The following is a 23,896-nucleotide window of genomic DNA, read 5'->3' as shown; positions in this document are numbered from 1 at the left end:
CTCATCACAACGATCACACACTCTGTGGCAGAGCGGATAACCGAGCATTGATTGCTGTGGCCAATTAAAACACTTGCGATGGCCAATATGCTCATAAGACAGTTAAGAATCAATAAGTCATAAGAATCATGACACGGCGAGGCTTTAAATTATCTGACGAAATCTCCGCGGTCGTACAAAATCACCAGCGCGGGAGATAAGCAAACGTCCAGCATAGGGCTCGCTCTCTCCACGCGGCAAACGCTACGCACGTGTCTCGCCTGGCATGCACGTGCGAAGCCGGCATTTGTCTCTAGCTGCCTAAGCGCGAGGCTGCCGAGAACACCCGTGGCCAAAAAGCGGCCGGGAAGAATTCACAAAGCGCTAAGGCAAAACTCGCGGTGCCCGGCCACCAAAGTCCACGTAAAGCCAAAGGCCGGGAGATCCGTTGGCAATCTCCTCTACAGATAAATGCTGGAGGAAAAGGGATAGATACAAACAGAAAATAATAACATTACTTCCCGCTAGGCCCAGATCTACATCTTCAAGCAATTTCATAAACAGATGAGAGTAATTTCCATCAGGTCTGAATTAAATTGCTCTCTGAAAATTGCGGTTTGCTGCTTGTATGGGGGGAATTTGGACAGTTATACAGGACAATTTAAAGAGGAATAAAAGGCCTCTCTTAACACACCGAACTTTGTATTACAACATTGTCTGCATACCTTTCACGTGACAAAATCGAACCTAAGCATTTTCAAAACGTCGCGAGCCACTCAAAAATGCTCTGCGGGCTGGAACCTTTAACGGCCCTTTCCGATGGGGACAAGGAATTCTGACGTCTCCACAAGTTCCCTTCGAACACGAACGGCCAAATTCTGAAAAGGTTGGGGGGGGGGGGGCGGCACTTTATTAACCTACACACAGCTCGCGGACTTTGCACAGGTTTGGACGCCGCTTGCCAAGACGAACTGCGTCAGCCAGAGACCCACTCGGCTTGTGCCTCGAGCACTTGGCAGGACACGCAACCGAGATGTAGTACCAGGCCACGAGACGCCCGGCGGCAGAGAGAACGGTGTCTCCCCCGGAGCCACGTTGGGCTGCGTGCCGACACACTCAAGCCCACCTGACATCTACGTCAACAGCAGAAGGGGGCTTGACGGTCGGTCGAGGACCTCCAAAATCGAGAGTAAAATATGCGGTGATGTCTCCCCACTGCCCCACCACCACCACCACACCGCAGCCAACCGTCAAAATGAAATAACAGGGTTTAATTATGTCTTTTGGTAAAGCAGCATGACTACAGCTATTGCATCAGGAATAAAATTGCTCGTAAAGATAGTCATCCTCACGTCCGATTAGCACGATTGGCTACGTATGGTGTGAAAGAAGTACAACGTACATTCTCGCTTCGTCAACTGTCACAGCAGTCTAAGAATCGTCGTTGGGATTTGGACATTACGATAAGGCCTTTCCCATTCATCTCTTTTGGGTTCTGCTTTCTGGAGCGCCTCGCGAAGCAAAGGAAACTAAAACGTAAATATAATCCCGGGACTGAGGCAGCCTTTTAAACAAGCTGCCGGGAAAATTGCTGCTCAGATGAAGCAGAACCCCCAACTTCCTGTGCCCCGGGCAGGGAGATGGGTGCGATGTTTGGGTGTGAGGCGCGCTGCTGCCCCGTGCCAGCGACCCCCCCACAATCTCTGCCGCTCTCAACGGCAAGGCACGGGGAGCGTGGATTTCATTTCCTGTGGGGCGAATTTACGGAGACCAGAACACCCTTGCTGTGCAAAGGGTCAGATTCACTGGCAGCAGTGTGCAGCTTATTGCCACAAAAAAAGAAAATCCCCCCCCCCACCCCAAAAAGGCCCTTTGTGTATGCGGGATTTGTAAAAGTTCACCGTATTCAAACAGATAACTTACACAAGCGCCAATCACTAAAAAAAATGCCACAAACGTATCATTAATGTCAATGTAATGTATACATTATCCTATTCATCCATTAACGTATTCATGTATACTTTAAACGTAAACATTTAGGGCGAATGTGAAATTGATTTGCACATATATATTAATGTCAGTTACATTTGGTATTCCAAGGATGTGCACAAAAGTATGGCATTTAAACTTTTGGACGAGACTCAGAAAATTTGAACCAGAAAGAAAAAGCCTCAGAAAAATAGTGTACTTCATGCGCAACAAAAAAGTCAGCTCTCGCACTCAAATTTAATTCATCTTAGCTCGGAAACATTTGTGCAAGCCATGGCCAGATGTCTTAAGGGCCCTTTATTCAATCGAAGGGTCAAAGATAGCACGATCTCCACTGCAAGGGGCGCCAGCACATGGGAAAAAAATATATATCACAAACAATAAAAGGTCATTCAGAACCGTGACGCTGGTGCACAGCCAAGAAGTGTTTACCAGGAAGGAGACAGACGACATATATCAGTTAAGCAGCAATCATTGAAATAAGTCACCACAGACGCAGGGACTTGAGATGTTTTGCAAGAATCCAGACGCCTTGCCCTTCCTGGCTCTCTGTGGACCTGTATAGGGGGCACGGGTAATAGCCTGCCTCGATGGGTCAAAAGGCAGCCTCCTGCTAAGACGTTTAGACGTTTAGATGTTCAGACGGCAGAGCAGGGGCGGGGACAGGGCATAGGCGAGGGCTCCACAATAATCTGAGTTTGCCTGCACTTGGTGGATGCAGTGCTCCACTTAAAAGGCACAGCATGAATGTCGATTTAAAGCTTTCGTGACTGCAGGGATTCATATTCTTGTTTCTTTCGGTAAAGTTGCGTAGAAGGGAAATAATAAAATAAAACAAATAAAACAGTAAAATTCTCACGACGTTTCGATTGCAACACAAGCAATCATCGAAAGAACCAAGAATATAGACACAGCATGGTCTTTACACAGATATTTACTCTGAGTGGCTGCGTAAAGAAACATATTTCACGGCAACAAATAAACTGCCATTTCTAGGTGCCCGTACAGTATATACAGAGGTCTGGTAAAATACATAAATAGGGTGAACGTTTTTGGCTTCACTACAACTTATCTCCGAATCTAAATTTGCTTTGGCATCCTCATATGATTATTCAACCATATTCAGTCCACTGTTCAATAAAGGCCACCCCCAAGTTGCGATTCCCATTTACTGAGGGCCCTGTAATGCCACGAGCCAATTAGCACTTGCACGAGCCAATTTCATTGCTCCATCTCCACGATGGACGTGATCGTGTGCGCTCGCGCTCATGCTCTGAATGCCACTGTCGCATTAGCGAACAAATAAAATAACCAGGCGAAGCCTTGTAATTGCTTGCTCATGCCACTCCAGGTGGAAGGGCTTGCAACTAGAGGGAGCACGAGAGGCCCTCTGGATTGTATTTGTCCTTCCGTTCTAAGTTGGCCAGACATTTTGGAAGGGGTGGAAGTACCCACACTTTGCACCGCCACATGACCTCCCAATCGACTCACTGTGGTGAACCCATTCATACTGCTGGGTGGGCAGAGGTGACAGGGGGGTGGATTTAATAAACGTTCCCATTGTTGCAACTACCACTCCGGGAGAATGAACCGAACCGGCGTCCCCTGGATTTCAAGTCCAGTGGTGCGATCCTTTAAATCGCAACATGAACCCCAAACACAGTATCATAGGTGCAACTATACACACGAGTGCTGTACCTTCGTGTGAACATGTTATTTTTTTTTATTTAGAACTGCTCTTTGTGCGGTTAGTTTGTTGTCCTTCCCCCGCACCTCTGATTAGCACGGTTGGCTACACACAGTGTGCAAAAAGTGAAACATACGTACGTAAAAATCGCCGCTAGCGCAAAAAAAAAACCGTGATAAAGTGCCGAATGGGAAAAAAAAAAACCTTTTTGTGTTCAATAAAAAATAATACATATGTGTAAGGTTTCAGATGAATTTGGCTTTGCGTTTACATTCCAGACTTCACTGCCTGACAGATGAAGCAAGAACTTTCCTTAACTTTTTAAGTATGGGACAATATTTCTATTTAACTTTTGATAAATCTTGACTTCAAACAAAGATTTTTCTACGTAACATTTTTAAATGCTAAATTCAAGGATTTATCAGAAAATAAAGTTGGAATGCCACCGAGGCATATTCCCTCTCTAAAATTATTTGCACAAGTGCCGATATTCAGAATACGTTCATTCCGTTCGCTCTGATTTGGCGAGATTAAAATTCCAAACACCTTCACAAATGGCCAGGAACTCTTTCCTAGCATTGCGGATATACAATGAAATTCATTTTTTTTAATACAACAGATGTCGTTTCAAGATCGTTCTTCTTCTGGACACAAGACCCTCAGCGGTCATTTGCCTTTGCCAATGATTTCTGTAAATGTAGGCCTTGCAGGACGTGAAGCTCATTAGTAACTTCCATCGAGCTCACATATACCTCAATAAATGAATCAATAAGCTTAGTGATAATACCTGTCATGACATACAGAAATGTACATTACGATCTGGCAAAGCCAGTGAATTGACAACAGCGTCCATTTTGTTAAGGCCGGGAGCTTACACAACATTCGAATGCTCCCACGCTATTCCTGCTGGTACACACCAGTGATCTATTTTTTCAATGCTATGTTATCATTTCATTGCTAACATTACCCAAGAGCCACAGCGATCCGGGCACTCATATTGTTGGAGCTGTGCTATGATTCATAACTATTGGTTTTGGGAATTTGTGTAGTTGTCATGGCATAATGTATAGTGTCCTCCTCGGAGGGACGCACAACATTTTCTGGGCATAGCAATAAGTAGCCTCTTCGGCTATCGTAAACATAGCATGCTTGAAGATTAATACAAATGTTAACACACACACCATTGATCAGAGCAATTTTTCTCCCTTGCAAGTAGACATGGAAAAGCAAAAAAATAAGTTATTAACGTCAATAATTCAGGGTGCGCTCGGAGTTGTGCCATAATTCAATACAGAGCACAACGTAAAAGTTTAGGTCTTTCAGAAAGGTCAGTACAGATTTGCTTTGCAGATGGAATATTAAATGAGACGAGCATAAGGAAGATCTCTCATTTGAAAATGACAGGCAGAAGCTCGATAACCCACGCACGCATCTCAAGCAAAGTATTTATTATTTCCTGACGGTCGGTGGGAACAAACCCACAGGGGTCAAACGACTGTCAAACCTGCCCTTCCTGGCAGAGCCACTCGGTCGGAACGCAGCAAACCTGGCCCGGGGTGATACGGGATGACGCGGTTGGTACGCAGGAGCAGCCTCGATGCCCTCAGCGTGACCTCACCTGCGCCAAGCGCACGTGCGCGTGTGCACACCGCGGCAATGCGGTTGTCACGGCTTGCCAGGGAACACCGAGTATTTTGTGCGGCGGAGGCACGATGCCACAGAGACAGCACAATAATCCTACGAGCTGGCAACATTCTTCTCAAATGTAGCACACGCGATGATGCCACCACGTATCGCAGTCGATAGCTAGCCGCATGCAAGGTGAATGTGGGCTGCACGCTAAAGCAGCACAGCTAAGGGTGCCCATCCCTAAAGTGGGTTCCAGGTCACCCGAATTATACCCCGTGGGTGGCAGGCATACCGGGTGATCCAGTTATAGATAACCCCCGATGAAATAATAGGGAGAGATTATACAAAAAGAAATAACACTGTTTCAAAGCATCTACACGTCTCCTACAAATCTCGACACGCTGTGGAAAACTTTGAACACCCTCCGCCGGAGGTTTCCGAGCCATTGCTTTCACAATTTTCAGCGAACTTTTGGAAGACAGTAAGAGGGTCATTATAAATCAGAAGGGAGGGGGGGGGGGGGTTATCTATAAATGGGTGACCCTGTTTATGAATAATGAACGGGTGTAAAAACATGTTCGCGTTATATCGATAAATTGCAGAAACTTGTCAAACAGGCCAGGATTAGCGGTCACTTTGTTTTAGCACGCCAGCTGCGCCAACTGCAAAGGATCTGCACCGATTTGCAATTGACAGTTGAGTCGTGAAAATGTGCACTGTTGCTACGAGCGATAACAGAAGTACGGGTTTATAGGCATGCAACTGCCTTGAAATCTTCCCGCCAAAAACGACCCAAGCGAAAGTGCCGTCGTGCATCACACGGCTTTAACTCGGTCAACAGCGTTAGAAACGTTCAACATTGTACAGGCACCGTTGCGAAGTGTTGATCGAGTGTACCTGCTGCGTAGGCATGCGGGAAACGTACGCACACTGCGATGTAAGTCACGTGGCGAAAACGGAAACGCACATTTATTTTTCAATCCACAAAAGTGTGAAACTGTCATTTTTCAGTTATCGAGCGCGCCTGCTGAGGACTCCCGGAAACCTTTTGTACTGAAGATCATGGGGGCAATGAACCCAGGAAAATGTTTGTATATTTGCGTAATGTGCCCGTGCGACTGATGAATTAAAGACTTGGGAGACGGCCGACTCCCCGTGCGCTGGCACTTAGGCCATTTGTCGCATCGATACACACGTATATTAAATCTGCACATTAAACCCTCACATGACGAACAACAAAGGACTGCAATCGATATCTATTTTGTGACCTTGAACGGACGCTTTTACAAAAGCACTATCTCACAAAGGAAAGTTTGCATGACAGGCAGCGATCAATCGGCTAATTCTGCGTCCAGTAATGTTTGCCTATTTATGCATTGGGATCCGGGAAGGACCGCAGGCTGAACCTTCGCGTCCGAGCGTGCCAGCCTGTGCCCACGCGAGCCCCAAACGCGTGCACGAACACGAGCGTACCCGGAGTAATTATTGCCAAGAGCTCTTCACACAAGCCTCACGCTCATGCATCCCACACGACGCCAGATCAATAAGCGTCACTGGAATATGCCGACCCAAATTACGGCCCAGTTAGCGTGACAAAACGTGAGAAGTGAAATTTCGTGGGTGGTGGTGGCGGGTGGGGGGTGAGGGACACGACGAGAAGGACGTGAGCCTCAAGCTTGGAGGGTGAGAGAGAGGCCTCTCCTATTAAATCCCAACCTGAGGAAAACAGCAATTGCACAGTTTACTTTTTTTTTGGTCCAATTTCATCGAGTCGTCGTTGCCCAAGATTGTTGTGCACTGCCAGGGGTTTTTTATTGGAACGCTGAGGAGGCCTCATGGCCACCCAGGTAGAGAATGTCTTACCGAACCTTATAATCCCATACCGGTATCGTGCCAAGCTAGAGAACAAAGCAAGGTTTTTTTTTTCTGCGCGAGTCAATACATCCGCGTTTCGTTTCCACAAAAAATTAAATGCGCGTTGTGGAGGGAGCCTAAAACGGTGGCCGTGGAAAGTTTTCACGAAGGTCTCTGAAGCTTGTGGCGCGTGAATGCAACCATTATCCACATACACACGGTGGCCAATTCAGCATTGTTTTCAAAATAAAGCTTGCATGACCAAAGTGCTTTACTGCGTTAAGTTATGAGTGGGTCGACAAAGTTCAACTTTTTGGAGGGGGGGGTAAAAATAAAAGCATTCAACTGCAACAATATTTTCTCCGAGGTTTATTCGGGTTATGAGCACCTTGAGAGACGACCATTAATTCTGAGAAAACCGTAATTCCTTGTGCGGACGTGTGGCTGGGTGGTCCACAAGGCTGGCACGGTCACCCAGGGACCAGAGCTTTTGAGATTCCACGGGTCAAACTCGGCTCGTATGTACGTATGCATGCATGTTGCACTCAACTCGTATGTATGCATGTTGAACTCGGCTCATGTATCTATTATGCACGTTGAACTTCTTTTGCACCATATGCAGCCAACCGTACTAATGGGAGATGCGGGGGAAGGACAACCAACTAAACACAAAAAGCAGTTCTAAAGAAATTCGTTTTCAATCTATATTTAAAAGGCTCAATCTAGAGTGATGCACTGGACGTGGCCCGAACACAGAAGAACTGGGACGTTCACTGAAGTTAAAGTAAAGAATTCACCACCTAAACTAAATATGGAAACTTACTTTTTATTACACATCACAAAGGGCAATATAATTTCTGGCATCATGAAGCAAGTCTGACCTGAATTTACGTGGAATAACAAGCGGTACAATATGTTACAATATTTCTACATTTGATAAAAAAATGTATCCACTGACGGAGACATGCCCTTCACAAATATGATCCCGTTGGATTTCTGTAACATATGTATATACTCCCCATAGTTCATTAGCAATCAACATTGTAGACATTTTGAAGATAAAGCATGGCTGGGTGGTTCAGGGGTCACAGTCATGAGCCAGAACAGCTGGGCGCCTGGGTTCAGATCCGGGCAGCCACCTATGATTGATCTGAGTTCACAAGTGTCCTTAGTGGATGGCCTGAGCAAAATAAAGGTTACCAAAAACCGCATGAAATTTGCCTATCCAGGTTAACTTGGGCTAATTTCTAAGTTGGAGATTGAAAAAAAAATATTAGCTCGACTCTCTATGCGCGTGTATACAAAAATTGTACTTGAAAGATACTCACAAGTTCTTCTTTGGTTCTTTCGGTAAAGTCACGTAGAATGAGAATAAAATAATAAATTGATAAAATAAAATAACACAATAATATTCTCACGACGTTTCGGCCACAACACAAGCGGCCTTCATCAAGTGAAGGGACGAGACTGTCTGGTAGGACAGCGCTGGAGTGACTCCAGCGCTGTCCTACCAGACAGTCCAGCGCTGTCCTACCAGACAGTCTCGTCCCTTCACCTGATGAAGGCCACTTGTGTTGTGGCCGAAACGTCGTGAGAATATTATTGTTATTTTATTTTATCAATTTATTATTTTATTCTCATTCTACGTGACTTTACCGAAAGAACCAAAGAAGATGAATCATTGCAGTCACGAAAGCTTTAAATCGAAATGTATACTCACAAGATCTCTGAAATATCTATCCGTGAGATATTCTCCAATGCACAGGGTACGGCACTGCTCAGCTAGAGTTCCGAATGGACACGACTTGTACAACTGGAATAAGAGGATGACATTCCTCCTCGTAAAAAAAAAAAACCAAAGCACACACAACACAACTATCTTCAGACGATGCCTGCCTTTTAAACCACAGCGCTGGCATCAATAGCATGCGCTCTCTTACATCAAGCTGTACAGCTCACACACAGGCACGCGGTTGTCGGATCGCAAAGTTACAACGCGCGGTAAAAATACGGTGCCCGCTTCACTCTCTACGCAATTAAGAATGCGCGCATCACACACTGGGCGTTCTGACGCGGGATGAGATTATGTTGCGAGCCCTGCATCAGTACGCACACGCTGGCACATTCCCCACGGCGTCTCTCCCACGTTTTCATCTTTCCCAGGCTCGTGCCGTCAAAACTGGCAAGCGACAGACTTGCCGCTGTGAGAGGCAGCATTAATTAGACGGCTTTGTGGGAAGTGTGGCCATGCGTGTTTCTCACTGCCTCCCATACCACCCCGAGCTCCTACACACCGCTGCCCATCACACGCGGCGGAGCGTCAACGACATGGCAGAAACCATGCGCTCAGCCGGGAACGGGATCCCCCCCCGCTCCCCCCCTCTTCAAACACCCAAGCCACGAAATGCCAAGAGAAAGCGTACAAATCATAACTGGAGCTTCGGCGGAATATTCGGGTTACGGCAGGACACGCACAAGGACCGGCTGACGGAATTCTCACATTGCATTTTCATTCGACGACCTACTCAATTCTGCCCCGTAGTTTTGCCGAATGCTAATGAATGTTGGCAGTAACGCGACGTTAGTCTGTGCGTGCAGCTGAACAAACGAAATACAGCCGGCTTATTATTTTGGTGTGTGTGTATATATACAGTTATTTGGTTCATTTATTCATTTAATATGTTCATTTTTTTTGGCTATTTCTACACCCCAATAACATTTTCCATATTTTATTGCGATTTCTCAGCACAAAAAAAAGCAAAAGAGCAGAGTGGAGATGGCAAGGCAACCGAACTGCATTCCACATTCACTCGCCGGTCCCTCAACCCGACTCCAGAGCCTGGGTCTCATCCCCTTGGGGACATCCGAGCCGGCCCTGCATTTAATTGTTGGAAATCCTTGCAGGGGATCCGCCGCACACTTAATTACGCCTGCCGTTTGATGCTCGCTGATGATGCCGCTCCCGAGCACGGAGGGGCCTTGATAGCCGGTGATGCATGGCATGCGCAGGCTAAGTGAAAATAAACACAATTGCAAAGAGGCAATTCGTCCTCTCTGACACCGACAAGATAAAGGGCAGCGAGGCGCGGCCGAGTATATCCAATTGAAAGAGATACCGTCTTAGAAAAAAAAACTTATCTCTCGACTCGATATCCTTTCCTAAACCCAATTAGTGTCAAATTTCTGTTTCTTTTCCTTTTGGATGGGGTTCGTGGCTCAGCTCATCTTGTTAAGATTTTAAGGGGGGTTTTTTTGACGTGTAGGCATCTTGGGATATTTTTTTTAAGAAAAGCTAAAAAACAAGAACAATTATCCCAGAAAATAAAAATCGAACGTGCATGGTCTATCCATTGTGAACTGTGATGCACAAATCCATGTAGCTCCCGCACGCAAGCTCATCTCATCCCCCCCCACATCGCTGTGGTGGACACCCTCTCAGGCCTATTCCCTTATTTGGCTGCCACTGCATAATTAGTCTCCACCACCAGCCACCATTCATCCCTTCCAGCAACGTGTTCTGCCCAGGCGCACGTAATTATATCTTAACATCTTCTTTGGTTCTTTCGGTAAAGTCACGTAGAATGAGAATAAAATAATAAATTGATAAAATAAAATAACACAATAATATTCTCACGACGTTAGGACAGACAGTCTCGTCCCTTCACCTGATGAAGGCCGCTTGTGTTGTGGCCGAAACGTCGTGAGAATATTATTGTGTTATTTTATTTTATCAATTTATTATTTTATTCTCATTCTACGTGACTTTACCGAAAGAACCAAAGAAGATGAATCATTGCAGTCACGAAAGCTTTAAATCGAAATATATCTTAACAGTCAATATGATGTCTCCAGCTTGCATTTATTCTCTGATCCACGTGTTCCTCTTGTATGTATGTTGAACTTCTTTCGCACCGTACGTAGCCAACCGTACTAATCAGAAAGGACAACAAACTTGGTGTAATTCCGAGCATGCGCCGCTCCCTGTGCTTTTCCGTAAACCTTTCTGCTTTTGTTCCAATGTATTTGTCAATGGTCATGTTTCTGAGCCACATGTCAGAGCTGTTAATATACTTTCAAGAAAACAAAAAAACTTTCTTTAACCACATTGGGTGCATGGCCTCCTATTAACGAGTTCAGTTTTCCAAAAGCACCAACCTTTTTAGCCATGAAATTGTGGTCCCGGTATATACCATCATTAATTTCCATAAGTTTTTGCTCGTAAAAGTGTAAAATAAAACTTTACAAAAAATTCAGTTTCCAGTCGTTTTTATTTTCTTGCGTTTGACTAGATATAGCGTTAGTGCATTAAACCAAAAAAAAATCTGTAACAGTAAAATGATTGTCCTGTTTTGTTTGTTGCCACTGCAAAGCTAAACATTGTTGCCATGCGTGCAGCATGCACGGTTCTTCACGCGTACTCCGTGGCGTTGTTGAAGGATCGCAGAGCTGGGCGTGTGACTCGAGAGAAACAAAAAATCCGCAACATTCCCAAAAGCAAGTCATAAATAAGACCCACGGTATAATTTGCACAAATTTTGCTGGATTCGTACTTGCTGAAGCCAAAACAAGCCCATCAAGGCGCAATAAGCCTGATAAGAATCTGCTGGATTGAGCGCGACCAGCTCACTAGCAAATAAACAGAGGCGAAATTGCAGGCAACGTACGAGCATGGGCAACGTGTGCACGCAAGAGCACTCCGCGATGCGTGCATGCAGGTGGAACTTCTTTCGCACCGTAAGTAGCCAACTGTGCTAATCGGAGGTGGGCGATGGACAAAGGTGGCGTCGATGAGGCTCTATCTCCTCGGGGGTCATTCAAGCATTCAATTATTCCCTAGACTTATTTGTACTCTTGTTTAACCAGCAATGCCTCAAGACTCTTTTTCAGGCGGGCCGAGTTTTTTTGCAATCGGGAGCGATGTTTGCAATTTGCAGGTAAAAAAAACTAAAACTAAACTTCGTTTTCTTTTACCAGGGAAGGCCCACTAAGATATACAGCTCTCTTTCAAGAGCAACCTGGCCACAAATGATAGCTTATCGTGTGGAAATGTATAGCAGCCAAATACTCGAAGGTACGTTTTCATCATTGGAATATTTGGCCAATTCCAGTTGCATTGTAAGGAAACCAGAGAACTCGGTAAAAAAAAAACCCATGCAGAAAGAAGGGGAACCACACAAACCCAACACAGAAAGGTGCCCGAGTTGGGAATCGCACCCAGCCCCTTCTTGCTGCGAAGCACGCCGCCCTGCCTGCCCAAAGCCAGCGCTGATATAATTTAAAGTTACCCAGAGTTCCTTTCAAAAAGAGAGTCATGGTCTCTTGTGCGCTCTTAACCTAGTTTTAAGAAAATGGAATCAATCCATCTATTTACTTGAAATTATATTTTAACTTGTTATATTGTGTGCAGCTATTCGTATTTCAGCTTAATGGCAGAAATATTTCTTCTTCAGCTCACCAAAACTTTTTTGTTGCCTTCTCAACAGATTTATTATTGCGGGGCATTCACAAGAAAGTGGATTTTCTGTTAAAAGCTGGGAGAAAGTAGCCAACGGTGATGGGATTGTTATTATAGCAGCGGTTAAAGCTATTATTTAATAGAGGTGAAGACAAAACGGACCAACGCGTATGACTGTATCTTTCTATTTATCCCTGACCCATTTTCTATAAAACAAACAGTTTGAATAATTATTTTTATCCTGCACACTTTAAGGCACGGCGCAACTTGCGATAAAGCTATCTGCGGTCGCTTTGCTTAACGCCAAAAAAAGAAGTGTCAATTGCACTTGAATCACAATGAGAGAACTCACTGGGCACATTGATAAGTTAAGCAGAAAATGTGTCCCAATAGAGAGATGCGGCGGGGTTCACAAGTCTTTTTTCGAGCGCAGCTGAGCGGATCTGTAGCTTCGGCAGGTCTCGGAAGCTAAGCAAGCTTGAGCCTGGATGGTGTCTGGTCCAGGGGTCGTCAAGCTGTGGCTCCGGAGCCGCATGCGGCACTTCACTGACGACTTGATTCGTGACACGTTATTCATTAAGGACCACCGTCTCTCGTATGCGCGTCCATTGCGGCTCTCGAATGGAATAAATGGTGGGCAGTAGAGAACGGCCCAGAAAAATGCAATGCAGCACCGTACTTCTATGCTCCCGCATCTACGCTCTCCGTGTTCACCAACCCGCAACGACCAGCGCGGCAAAATACGGTCACGGAAAACCCTCATGACCCACTAGGTGCCGGGGGAGGGCCTTCATCCAGCAGTAGATTGGCATGTGTGGCAGAGAGGCTGTGCACTGTTACTATGGGGAGGTGCTCTGTATACCCCGGCTCTTGCGATTGCTCCCTACGGGAAGCCAGGAATCGTACTCAAGCGATCGCAATTTAAAGGCGCCTTGGTGTTCCTTTTCACACTTTTTTTTGGAGGCGTTGCGAGGGTAAAGATACATGAAAACAACTTAACAACAACAATCAAAATGAAGAGTGATGAAGGCTCGGTCGGAAAAATGTTCATTCGTATATGTTCCACGCTTTGCTTCATTAACTGCCGTATATTTCGACGTTGCCATATTTCCTCAAAGCCGAACTTGCCCTGCCCGTCGTTACTCTCCACCAGCTATTACGCACTTGAAACAAAACAAAAAAAGGCCAATACTTTCCATGTGATACGAGACCTTAAAGAGTACGATGAAGTGCTACTGTGTATTCAAAACAAAACAAAAAACAGACCTGAACTCCTGACCCTTAAAAACGGAGCCCACAGGAGGCCCAGCCCAGGGTGGAACACCGAACAGAACTCAGCCACAGTTGCACATCTCACATTCGTGTTGTTCTATTGTCTGCTGTGCAGACAAAAAGAACATTCCCCTGGTCCTCCTCCCGCAGAATCCCATTCAAGGACTTCTCGTCGTTTTATCCCCCCCCCCCCCCAAGACACGCTTCCTTACATTAATTCGTCAGGTGGCAGAGGACGACGCTCACAGTGGCTTGTATCGAGCGGTGGACGAGGAAATGGCAAGTGAAGCGCCGATTCGCTTTTTTCCTCTCTCTCATTTGAAAAAAGGCGAATAAAGTTGCCGGCTTTTTTTTTGTTGTTGCGGCGAGGCCCGGCGCGATGAACGGGGCACTCAAAGGAGGCGACAGGAGGAGGGCGTCGCCACTGCCGCCGCCGCCGCCGCTCGTTTGAGCCGCTCTCATTAGGGCCGCGCCGTCTCGCCGGAGCTGGCGTGACACAGGGGCCGTCATTGTGAGCGTCCCCGACTCTCCACGGGCCAAATTGAGCCAGCCTTCGGGCACAAAAGATCCACAAATAAATTGAGCGAGCTAATAAACATATAAATAAATAACCACTCCTTTTCGAGGGGGTACGCGGCGGAAGGGAGAGGGGGCTTCAATTTGGCGGCGGCGGATTGGACGGAAGAAATGTGCAACTATGAGACCGCACAATGACGAGAGAGAAAAGGGGCGGAGGGCGATGCTGGCGGAGGGCGAAACCAAAACCCGGGTTTGGCTCTTACTCAAACAGTAGACGGGGGACGGATGAGCCTTTATGTAAATGAAGCCAATAATTACCCGAATGCATGCCTGGCGGGATTAAAGCAAACAGAGATGGAAGTGGTGCCAGGGCTTTCCAGCTCCGTGAGTTTTCTCCAAATAGCCGACTTAATTTCTCAACGCCTAAGCCGGTCCCTCTCCCCCCCGCACGCCACCTTCAGTTCACACCGATTCCCACATTACCGGGGCAGCGGCGGGCGCATTCACGCGCGCGTGTGAAGCACTGATCCCGATTACGCCCACAGCTCGCCCGGCTCCCAAAGCTCCGTAATCTCCAGAGAGCCAAAGGGGGGCTCCGACCTGGGCCGCCGCGGACTCCCATGCCCCGAGTGCCACTCCGATTATTCCGTTAAGCGCACACACACGGGCGCGCGTTCAATCACGGGCTCCCCGTCGCACAACGGGCCCCAAGATGCCTTTATTCGCCATCGGAAGTTTGGCAGAACGAAAGCTAGAACTAATTGAAGTCAAGGCAGATGTAATGGGCGTACGTTATCAATTATCGATGGAGAATTTGCTGCCAGGGGGCAACGGGGTCCAGCAAGTATCGCGCATTCCGCGCTCACAAAGTACAGGTTTTGCTCGCGCACACAAACACAAGAAACTTTAATCTTTTTTTTTACATATAAATACACACACACACACCACCCCTCCTAATAGATATTCAAGATAATATTTTAAAATGTATTTATTAATTGGAAGAAAACTATTAGTGTGAAAGGTTAAAATGCATTTTTTTTTTACTGCAACATGAAAAGGGTGTGGCTTCCGTCACGTTTCCCTGCGCGCAAATTTGTATAACCTCAGCAAAATAAAACTGACACGCATTGTAAATGAGGTGTCATATACGAATCTTCGCGATGGGGTTTGACAGGCCGTTAAATAGGCGAGCCTCTACATCTACAGACATTTGTCAAAGCCTTAACAGACTGTTGGGGCAAGTGCTGTTAGCGAGCACCTATGAAGGCCGGAACGGTACACGAGGGGGTGGGTGGCCAGCACCACGCCCGGCCGCCTTTGTCTCCCCAGTGGCGATGTTTACACACCGCACCAGGTACTCACTTGAGGCTGAGTCGACCTAGGGGAGGCCCAGGACCGGTTCAGATAATCGTCACTGGTGTTGGCCGTGAACGGGAATCGAACCCGGGTCGCCGGATTTATAGCGCAGTGCGCTAACCGCTACACCACCGTTTCCCACAAAGCAGTACAATACAAACATTTATTTCCATGCACTTCGCTGAGATGCTCACCATGTAGCTCCACAGCCTATAACAGCTGCTGCACATGATGGTCGCCCACTCCAGCACTATCGAGGCTCAACCTCTGCTTAGCTTCTGTGAACAGCTGAGATCAGGTACATTCTGGGTGATTCTGATGTAGGCTATTGGTGAAGCCTTCGATCCAGGAAAAATACAAACACGCAGACATATGTAAAGTCAAAAAATATAAATACACACACAGAGCCATATAGACATGCATACATAAAGAGAACGACAGGCCCGATAAGATATCCAGGCAGACTCAGGAGTTGGGGCCCTTGTAAGCAGAGTGGGAGAGATATAGTTATTCTACCACATTCGTCAATCAGCCTGTGACGACACACGAGGACCAGATATCGAACATCTGTCTTGGCACGGATCCTCGGTTGCAATCGAGGCACGATTGCCTGCCCCCGAGCGGCTCCCCCTTGCCGCCCCGCGCGTGGTGCTACTCAGTTACATGTGTGTGCGCATACTTGTGCGCGTGCGTACCTGCGCTGGCGTCCGCGTTGAGCCGCGAGTATTTATTGACGTCGAGCTTGGGCAGGCATTGCGGCGCAGGGACCCAGGCGTACGTCTCCGGGCACAGCAGGTCAGCTGGGCCATATTGGACCTGCGAAACATCGCGAGACAAACAAAAGTTTATAAACAAAACCTGACGGCCAATCATGATCCTATTTACAACGTTTACCGTTGCTGCTACTAAATCAGTTCGCGTGTAGAGGCGAAGTAAATTATTGCGTCGCAGGATCGTAAGAGGTGGCGCCGGATTGGGGAGGCCTTTGTCCAGCAGTGGATTGACCATGGATGATGATGATGATGCCCTTGATTACTGCGTAGGCTTTTTTGCGGTTGCGCTGATGCGTTTTCATGATGTACCACGTGTTGTCCGACGTTTTGCTCTATGAGCTCGGAGCTTCTTCAGTTACCCTTCTACGTGACTTTACCGAAAGAACCAAGAATATGAGAGCTAAACAGTTACCTTCAGCAGGCACGTCGTCGGGAAAAGCGCCACTGTTGATAATTACATTCATGGTGGCAGCCTCAAGCACATCAACGCGGCATTTTATTTAATACGTTTTTAAGCAATGTTTGATTTCTTGTTGGGAAACTTATTTGCACCAGAAAATTGAAGGAGCTTCACCCTGGGCGTTTTCACTCCAGCGGCGTTTGTTTTGCAAAGGTGGGGATAGTGGCGAGGGGGGTAATGTGAAATACATTATTAAAAACTGTAATTACTCTTTTTATATTGATTCATGCGTTTTTCAGACTCAACTTTAATATATTGGGCCACTTGCTGCCCTGCCCAAACATGGTACTGAAATCCACAGCATTGCAATTTTCATCAACGTTGTTGTGCCCACTGCACCGGTCTCCTCCACGCCAACACATTGCAAGTTTCCATAGCAAAAAAGATAAACATCCACGGTGCATTGTGTCAACAAGCAGAATGTCATTATGCCCTAATGCAGTAGTAATGTATCAAGCAAGGACTGGGTACCCTTGCACAGTCCACGCAAAATAGGCCAAGGACAGCAACAAAGCCTTTCTCATGTGAAGCCAAAACAGACTTCGTTGCGCTCGCTACACGAGACGATCGTGGCCGGAAATCAATTCGTCAAACTTTCTTCACACTGGCCGCGACAACCACGACAAGGATCTGGCACAGGGCGCTAAAATAAAAAGGCTCCAATTTGCAGAACTAGCGGCAGCCTCGAAGGCCGTAATGCGTGGGCCGCGGTGACTTGTTCTCCTCTCCCACCCATAATGAATTCCCACGTAGTGAGACGAAGACGATGACGGCGTGTGAACTGCAGTGGGGTTTAATGATTGACTCATCAGAGGGAGTCAGCGCAATTGTGGCTGGCGTGATTGAGTGGGCGGGCTTGCATGGGCACGCAGGCGGGGGAGGACCCTCGCCCGCCCGTACCCCGGGGGTCACGCTAACCCAGGGGTCACGCTCACCGTTCACAGGCGCCCTCCCTCCACCCCCACAACCGAGACATAGATCGCAGCGCGGGCAGCTCTCGGATGTGTTATCGGGTTTGTACTGTGCGTCGGCACGATGTGCGACGTTTTCGCTCCACGCGCTGGCAGCTTCTTCAGGAAATGAATGAACCATAATCAATGGAATAAATCTTTATTTCACGCGGCAATATCGCCCTCAATAAAGGAGGCAACAGTGCACATTGCAGCAGAATGGGAGCGGTACAGGGGGGCATAGAGCAAAAGGAATGAAAAAAGAAACCCACCACGACCTCAGCCACTTCTCCCTCGATTAGACAGCACTGCCTGCTGCTGCTGGAGTTGGATGGAGCAGCTGATGTAGCAGCCCGTAAACAAATATATAGCAACAACCGCGAAAACCTGCATAGTCGTAACGGCACAAGCAGTGACGAGCCTCAAGCGGAGTGAGCTGGCGGACTCAGCATGGTCACGAATGATTGCACGAAAACCAATCACATTTAATTTTGTTCTGCATTTAAATTGGCTAATTTACAGCTCTCGAAATTAAATATATTGGTTTGACTGTCATATACATTTCTCTGCGTGGCAGGGCAAGTGAGAAAATGCTGCCCCTTAAATGTTTGAGCCAGAGGTACAGTGAGGGAAAAAAAGTATTTGATCCCCTGCTGATTGTGTACGTTTGCCCACTGACAAAGAAATGATCAATGTATAATTTTAATGGTAGGTTTATTTGAACAGTGAGAGACAGAATAACAACAACAAAATCCAGACAAACGCATGTCAATAATGTTATAAATTGATTTGTATTTTAATGAGGGAAATAAGTATTTGACCCCTCTCAACCAGAAAGATTTCTGGCTCCCAAGTGTCTTTTATACAGGTAACGAGCTGAGATTAGGAGCACACTCTTAAAGGGAGTGCTCCTAATCTCAGCTTGTTACCTGTATAAAGACACCTGTCCACAGAAGCAAGCAATCAATCAGATTCCAAACTCTCCACCATGGCCAAGACCAAAGAGTTCTCCAAGGATGTCAGGGACAAGATTGTAGACCTACACAAGGCTGGAATGGGCTACAAGGCCATTGCCAAGCAGCTTGGTGAGAAGGTGGCAACAGTTGGTGCGATTATTCGCAAATGGAAGAAACACAAAAGAACTGTCAATATCCCTCAGCCTGGGGCTCCATGCAAGATCTCACCTCGTGGAGTTGCAATGATCATGAGAACGGTTAGGAATCAGCCCAGAACTACACGGGAGGATCTTATATGATCTCAAGGCAGCTGGGACCATAATCACCAAGAAAACAATTGGTAACACACTACGCCGTGAAGGACTGAAATCCTGCAGCGTCCGCAAGGTCCCCCTGCTCAAGAAAGCACATATACATGCCCGTGTGAAGTTTGCCAATGAACATCTGAATGATTCAGAGGACAACTGGGTGAAAGTGTTGTGGTCAGATGAGACCAAAATGGAGCTCTTTGGCATCAACTCAACTCGCCGTGTTTGGAGGAGGAAGAATGCTGCCTATGACCCCAAGAACACCATCCCCACCGTCAAACATGGAGGTAGAAACATTATGCTTTGGGGGTGTTTTTCTGCTTAGGGGACAGGACAACTTCACCGCATCAAAGGGACGATGGACGGGGCCATGTACCGTCAAATCTTGGGTGAGAATCTCCTTCCCTCTGCCAGGGCATTGAAAATGGGTCGTGGATGGGTATTCCAGCATAACAATTACCCAAAACACACGGCCAAGGCAACAAAGGAGTGGCTCAAGAAGAAGCACATTAAGGTCCTGGAGTGGCCTAGCCAGTCTCCAGACCTTAATCCCATAGAAAATCTGTGGAGGGAGCTGAAGATTCGAGTTGCCAAACGTCAGCCTCGAAACCTTAATGACTTGGAGAAGATCTGCAAAGAGGAGTGGGACAAAATCCCTCCTGAGATATGTGCAAACCTGGTGGCCAACTACAAGAAACGTCTGACCTCTGTGATTGCCAACAAGGGTTTTGCCACCAAGTACTAAGTCATGTTTTGCAGAGGGGTCAACTACTTATTTCCCTCATTAAAATGCAAATCAATTTATAACATTATTGACATGCGTTTTTCTGGATTTTTTGTTGTTGTTATTCTGTCTCTCACTGTTCAAATAAACCTACCAATAAAATTATAGACTGATCATTTCTTTGTCAGTGGGCAAACGTACAAAATCAGCAGGGGATCAAATACTTTTTTCCCCTCACTGTAGCTCTGTGATATCCGCCTGCATCGGCCACTGTCTAACACTGCTGACTGCAAGAGATCAGAGTGATAATTCGTCTCAAGTCGTGACAGCGGGATGGCTCCATCGGGATATAATTGCAGAACAAAATATATAATTTAAAAAAAATCAATCACGCATAGCCATATCCCACGTGCAAGCAATTATATAATGCAGACAAGCCCTAAGGGCGAGCGAGAACGCTGATCTGCCCCATGGGCGAGCAGGGCATACAGAGCTGCCACCGGCTTAAGCAGTTGCACTCAAACCTGCCCCGTGGCTCAACGGCCGCAGTGGACCTGCCAGTCAACCAGGGGTCCCCACGCAATCCCAATCCTCCCCGCACTACTTGCTCCCCACTCCCCTCCAGTCTCCCATGTCCCCCATGCTCTGCGCCCAAAACCCTCCCTCATCCTTCTGCCACTTCAGCCACTTTTAATGAAGTTAGTTTCAGGTTACCCGGACGAGGCGCCTCGTCAGCGCTCGCAGCACAACAATATTAAAAGTCCTGTGGCGGGCTTCTCACACGCGGGACATAACTCTTCACTACCCGAAGTGTCAAACACTGGCGTGTAATTCATCACTGGCTCATGCGCATGAAGTGATTCTTTCGCGCCAAACTTATACACATATAAAACATAACGTCGGGCATTTGTGCATTTGCGTGTGTGTCGGCTTTGCCCGCCCGACGTGTACTCTTGAACTGGTCCATGCTGGTGAATGATGATGCAAACAATCGTTTGCCAAAGATAAGCAAAGCAACCGACATAAATGAGCTGTGTATAGCAACTGAGTGAGCGATGGCCTCATAAAGTCATCTGGATCTACCAAGGATCAGGACGATGCAGATAATTACGATGTTCAGCTCACGTGGTTCTTATGGGTGGACTACTCAAGGGGCGGGGATTTTCAGTGGAAATATTCTGGGGCTGCGAAGACCAACTTGAGATATTGTAGCTCAACAATAGAGCCGTGTTGCCAAACTCGCTCCGGTCCTCCATAACTGAGAAGCTTCCGCAATTGACCGACCCTCACGGCGAAAACTGCGCGGTGATGCCGAGAGAAAAGAAAAACGTTCGTTCTTCCGTTAAGCCCGCAGATCTAACCCGCTCAGCAAGGTAAATAACTAAATAAATGCTGCCTGCGTGATTTACACCAAATTTCCTGTACCAGGGACACAACTGTCAATTGCGTTCTCGCGTGGTTTTACTCAGCCTCTGACAAACACAGAAACCAGGCCATTAGCGGTGTTTATTTTAAAACACACAAATGGCGGACAACCTCACGGAGCCACACGCACGGTGTCGCGCCATTCAACGCCACGACCCAAGCACTCATATTGCAGATTTCCAAAAAAAAAAAACGGCGCGTGCCACATAGGAGTGACACTAAGCAAAACAAACGGCGCAACCAAGGCCTGTTCGCTCGCCTAAAATCCTGTCGCTTGCAATCCAGAATGGACTCTGTCACTGTTAACATTTGCCAAGTTAAATTTGCCTTAATGTCTGCCAGGTGTTAGTGAACGCATTAGTTCTCAGTCACGGCACTCTGGTCAAGCTAACGAGCAGCGACATTTACGGAGGGGGGGGGGGCACAATAAAAATATATTAACTTGAATAAACGACACAAATATTACAAACATTTCTCTCAACAAAGTTGATCCTTTTTTGCAAATAATTGCCCAGCTTGAGGTAAAAGGAGGCAATGCTTGAGAGAAATTACCCTCCTTTGCCCACTTTATACATGTAACCTCTCAATTAACACCAAGTTTATTTTGTTTAACCAGGTGAAAACTCAAGAGACCATAATAGTGAAATTTGCTGGAATCACCTGGGGCATTAGTCTTCCAGTAGGGGGTGGTGACTGCTACGTGTAATCCCAATTGAGCAATTTGTGGGCAATTTCAAACTCGGCAAATTTGGACCCCAACGCTCGCTCTTGAAAATGTCGTCAGTGGATCTATACCATCCACTGTGAAGCAGATGGCTCTTTATTATCATTATTATGGCAATGCATTGGAATTGTTAATCAGGGCGGCCACTGGCTTCGAACTGTGAACTTCTGCAACAAACGGCGAAAGACGCTGCCGCTGGGCCGCCACGTCACCGCCCGAAGCGTGAGCGAGATTCCAACGCGCACGCCAAAATTAACTTTTGCTTTGTGCCGAGTTAATTGGTGACTAAGCTGTGACCATCGTAATCGGCGCTTATGAGATTCGCTTGTAATACTGTGGGACCTACGGTATTTTGCCACAAGCTTTGCCCCCAGATTTTTGGACGCTATCTCCGATGAGCTGGATCAGCTCCCCACTGTGGGCATCCCAAAAAATGGGTTGGGAGGCTACTAGGGGCATGCAACAATTCAGGAGTCCATCGTTAACAATAAAATCCTACACGCGTGATGCGCGTGCTTAATCGTGCACGGGAACATCAGCTGAAGTGTCTAAAATAAGCGTTTGAAATAGTGGAACTGTCCAATGGTATCTCATTCAACGATGAAACGCCACCTTTGTCCACACAGCCAGACGTTTAGAGAAACAGCTGTACGAGGGCCTACGAGGCGTTATCACGGCTGTGAGCAGCCTAGGAGGCATAACGCCTCAATGGGTTGCAGATCGGGCAACTTTACGGCTTTCGTTTCACTATTCATGTCCTCCCGACGCTCGCCACACTCAAAGGAAATGGGGAAAAGACTTTCCAGGCGCATGCGCTGCGTTCAACAAAAAATAATCCGATTGTGTTTGCTCAAAATACAATTTGAGCACAAAGCATCCTGTCCACATGGGCCCACATTACACTTGAGTCAACACACTCGGCATGGGCCCGCAGATTCGTCGTCCTCCCGCGCGAAGGTATGCATGCAATCACGAGGTTCATACCTGCGCGCAGACAACAATAAACGCGTCCACTGAGACCACAAACCACAATGGTCTCCTTTCCAAATCAGATGCACTTTTAAAAAAAAAAATCGAAAACGCAATTGACATGAAAAGTATAAAAAGAAGACAAGGATTACATTTTTTAAATATGAATGGAAAAAAAAACGCGGAACAAAAGCATGTTGAACAATACAGAAATAAAGCTTTTACATGGCTCAGCAACAGAATGAGTGCCCAGATTGGACAGCATTCATTAATTTATTCATCCGTAAAAAAAGAAAAATATTTTTTTTGCAGTGTGGAAATAACTGCATCGCATACCAGGCTATGGCTCTTTTTTTCAACGCTTTGTTGAGAACAAAGCGTTACAATTTAATGTTTGCATTATGCATGCGGTACACATTACTCGCAATGCATCGCAACAAAAAATTGGTCGGCAATTACACGAGAGAGTGACAGTTGCCCGCCACCTCCTTAAAACTGTGTTTTGCTTTCCCCAAGACGTTTTAATTTAAAATCTTTGAAACCGAAGATGAGCGTCTATCTGCCGCCCACCTCTCCAGCCACACCGTGTTTGCTTGTAAAGTTACCCAGGTCAGCCTGGCCACGCAGGGTTTATTTACTTTGCCCCGGCTTTGCCGCCAGTGTCTGACGGCCGGGCGCGCACGTCTGTCTGTGAGCGCTTGCGCATGTGCCCAGCGTGTGAGCGGAGTACGCGCGAGCGCGTAGGTAATCACGCGTGCGTGTTTGCGCATTGCCCGCGCGTGTGTAATACCACCACGTGGTTACGCGTGCGTGCACGCGCGGTCTAGTATTTGCATGCACGAGCCTCTGCGAGACCGCAAGTCACGA

At 46.9% G+C, this 23,896-nt stretch overlaps 1 protein-coding gene across 7 annotated transcripts in view; it reads right to left on the bottom strand.

The window, feature by feature from the left end:
- Positions 1 to 23,896, bottom strand: part of ATE1 (arginyltransferase 1) — a 99,967-nt gene that overhangs the window by 5,050 nt on the left and 71,021 nt on the right. For all 7 annotated transcript variants that reach the window (XM_076066304.1, XM_076066307.1, XM_076066306.1 and 4 more), the window contains one exon: positions 16,436 to 16,556. In XM_076066304.1, coding sequence (XP_075922419.1) covers positions 16,436 to 16,556 — 121 coding nt within the window. The remainder of the gene's footprint in view (positions 1 to 16,435; positions 16,557 to 23,896) is intronic.

The sequence above is a fragment of the Petromyzon marinus genome, chromosome 11, assembly GCF_048934315.1.
Source record: "Petromyzon marinus isolate PM22_M1 ecotype Great Lakes invasive population chromosome 11, UKy_Petmar_22M1.pri1.0, whole genome shotgun sequence".
NCBI lineage: Eukaryota > Metazoa > Chordata > Hyperoartia > Petromyzontiformes > Petromyzontidae > Petromyzon > Petromyzon marinus.
Note: the sequence above shows the minus strand (reverse complement) of the source record. Positions and strands in the feature narration are given on the sequence as shown.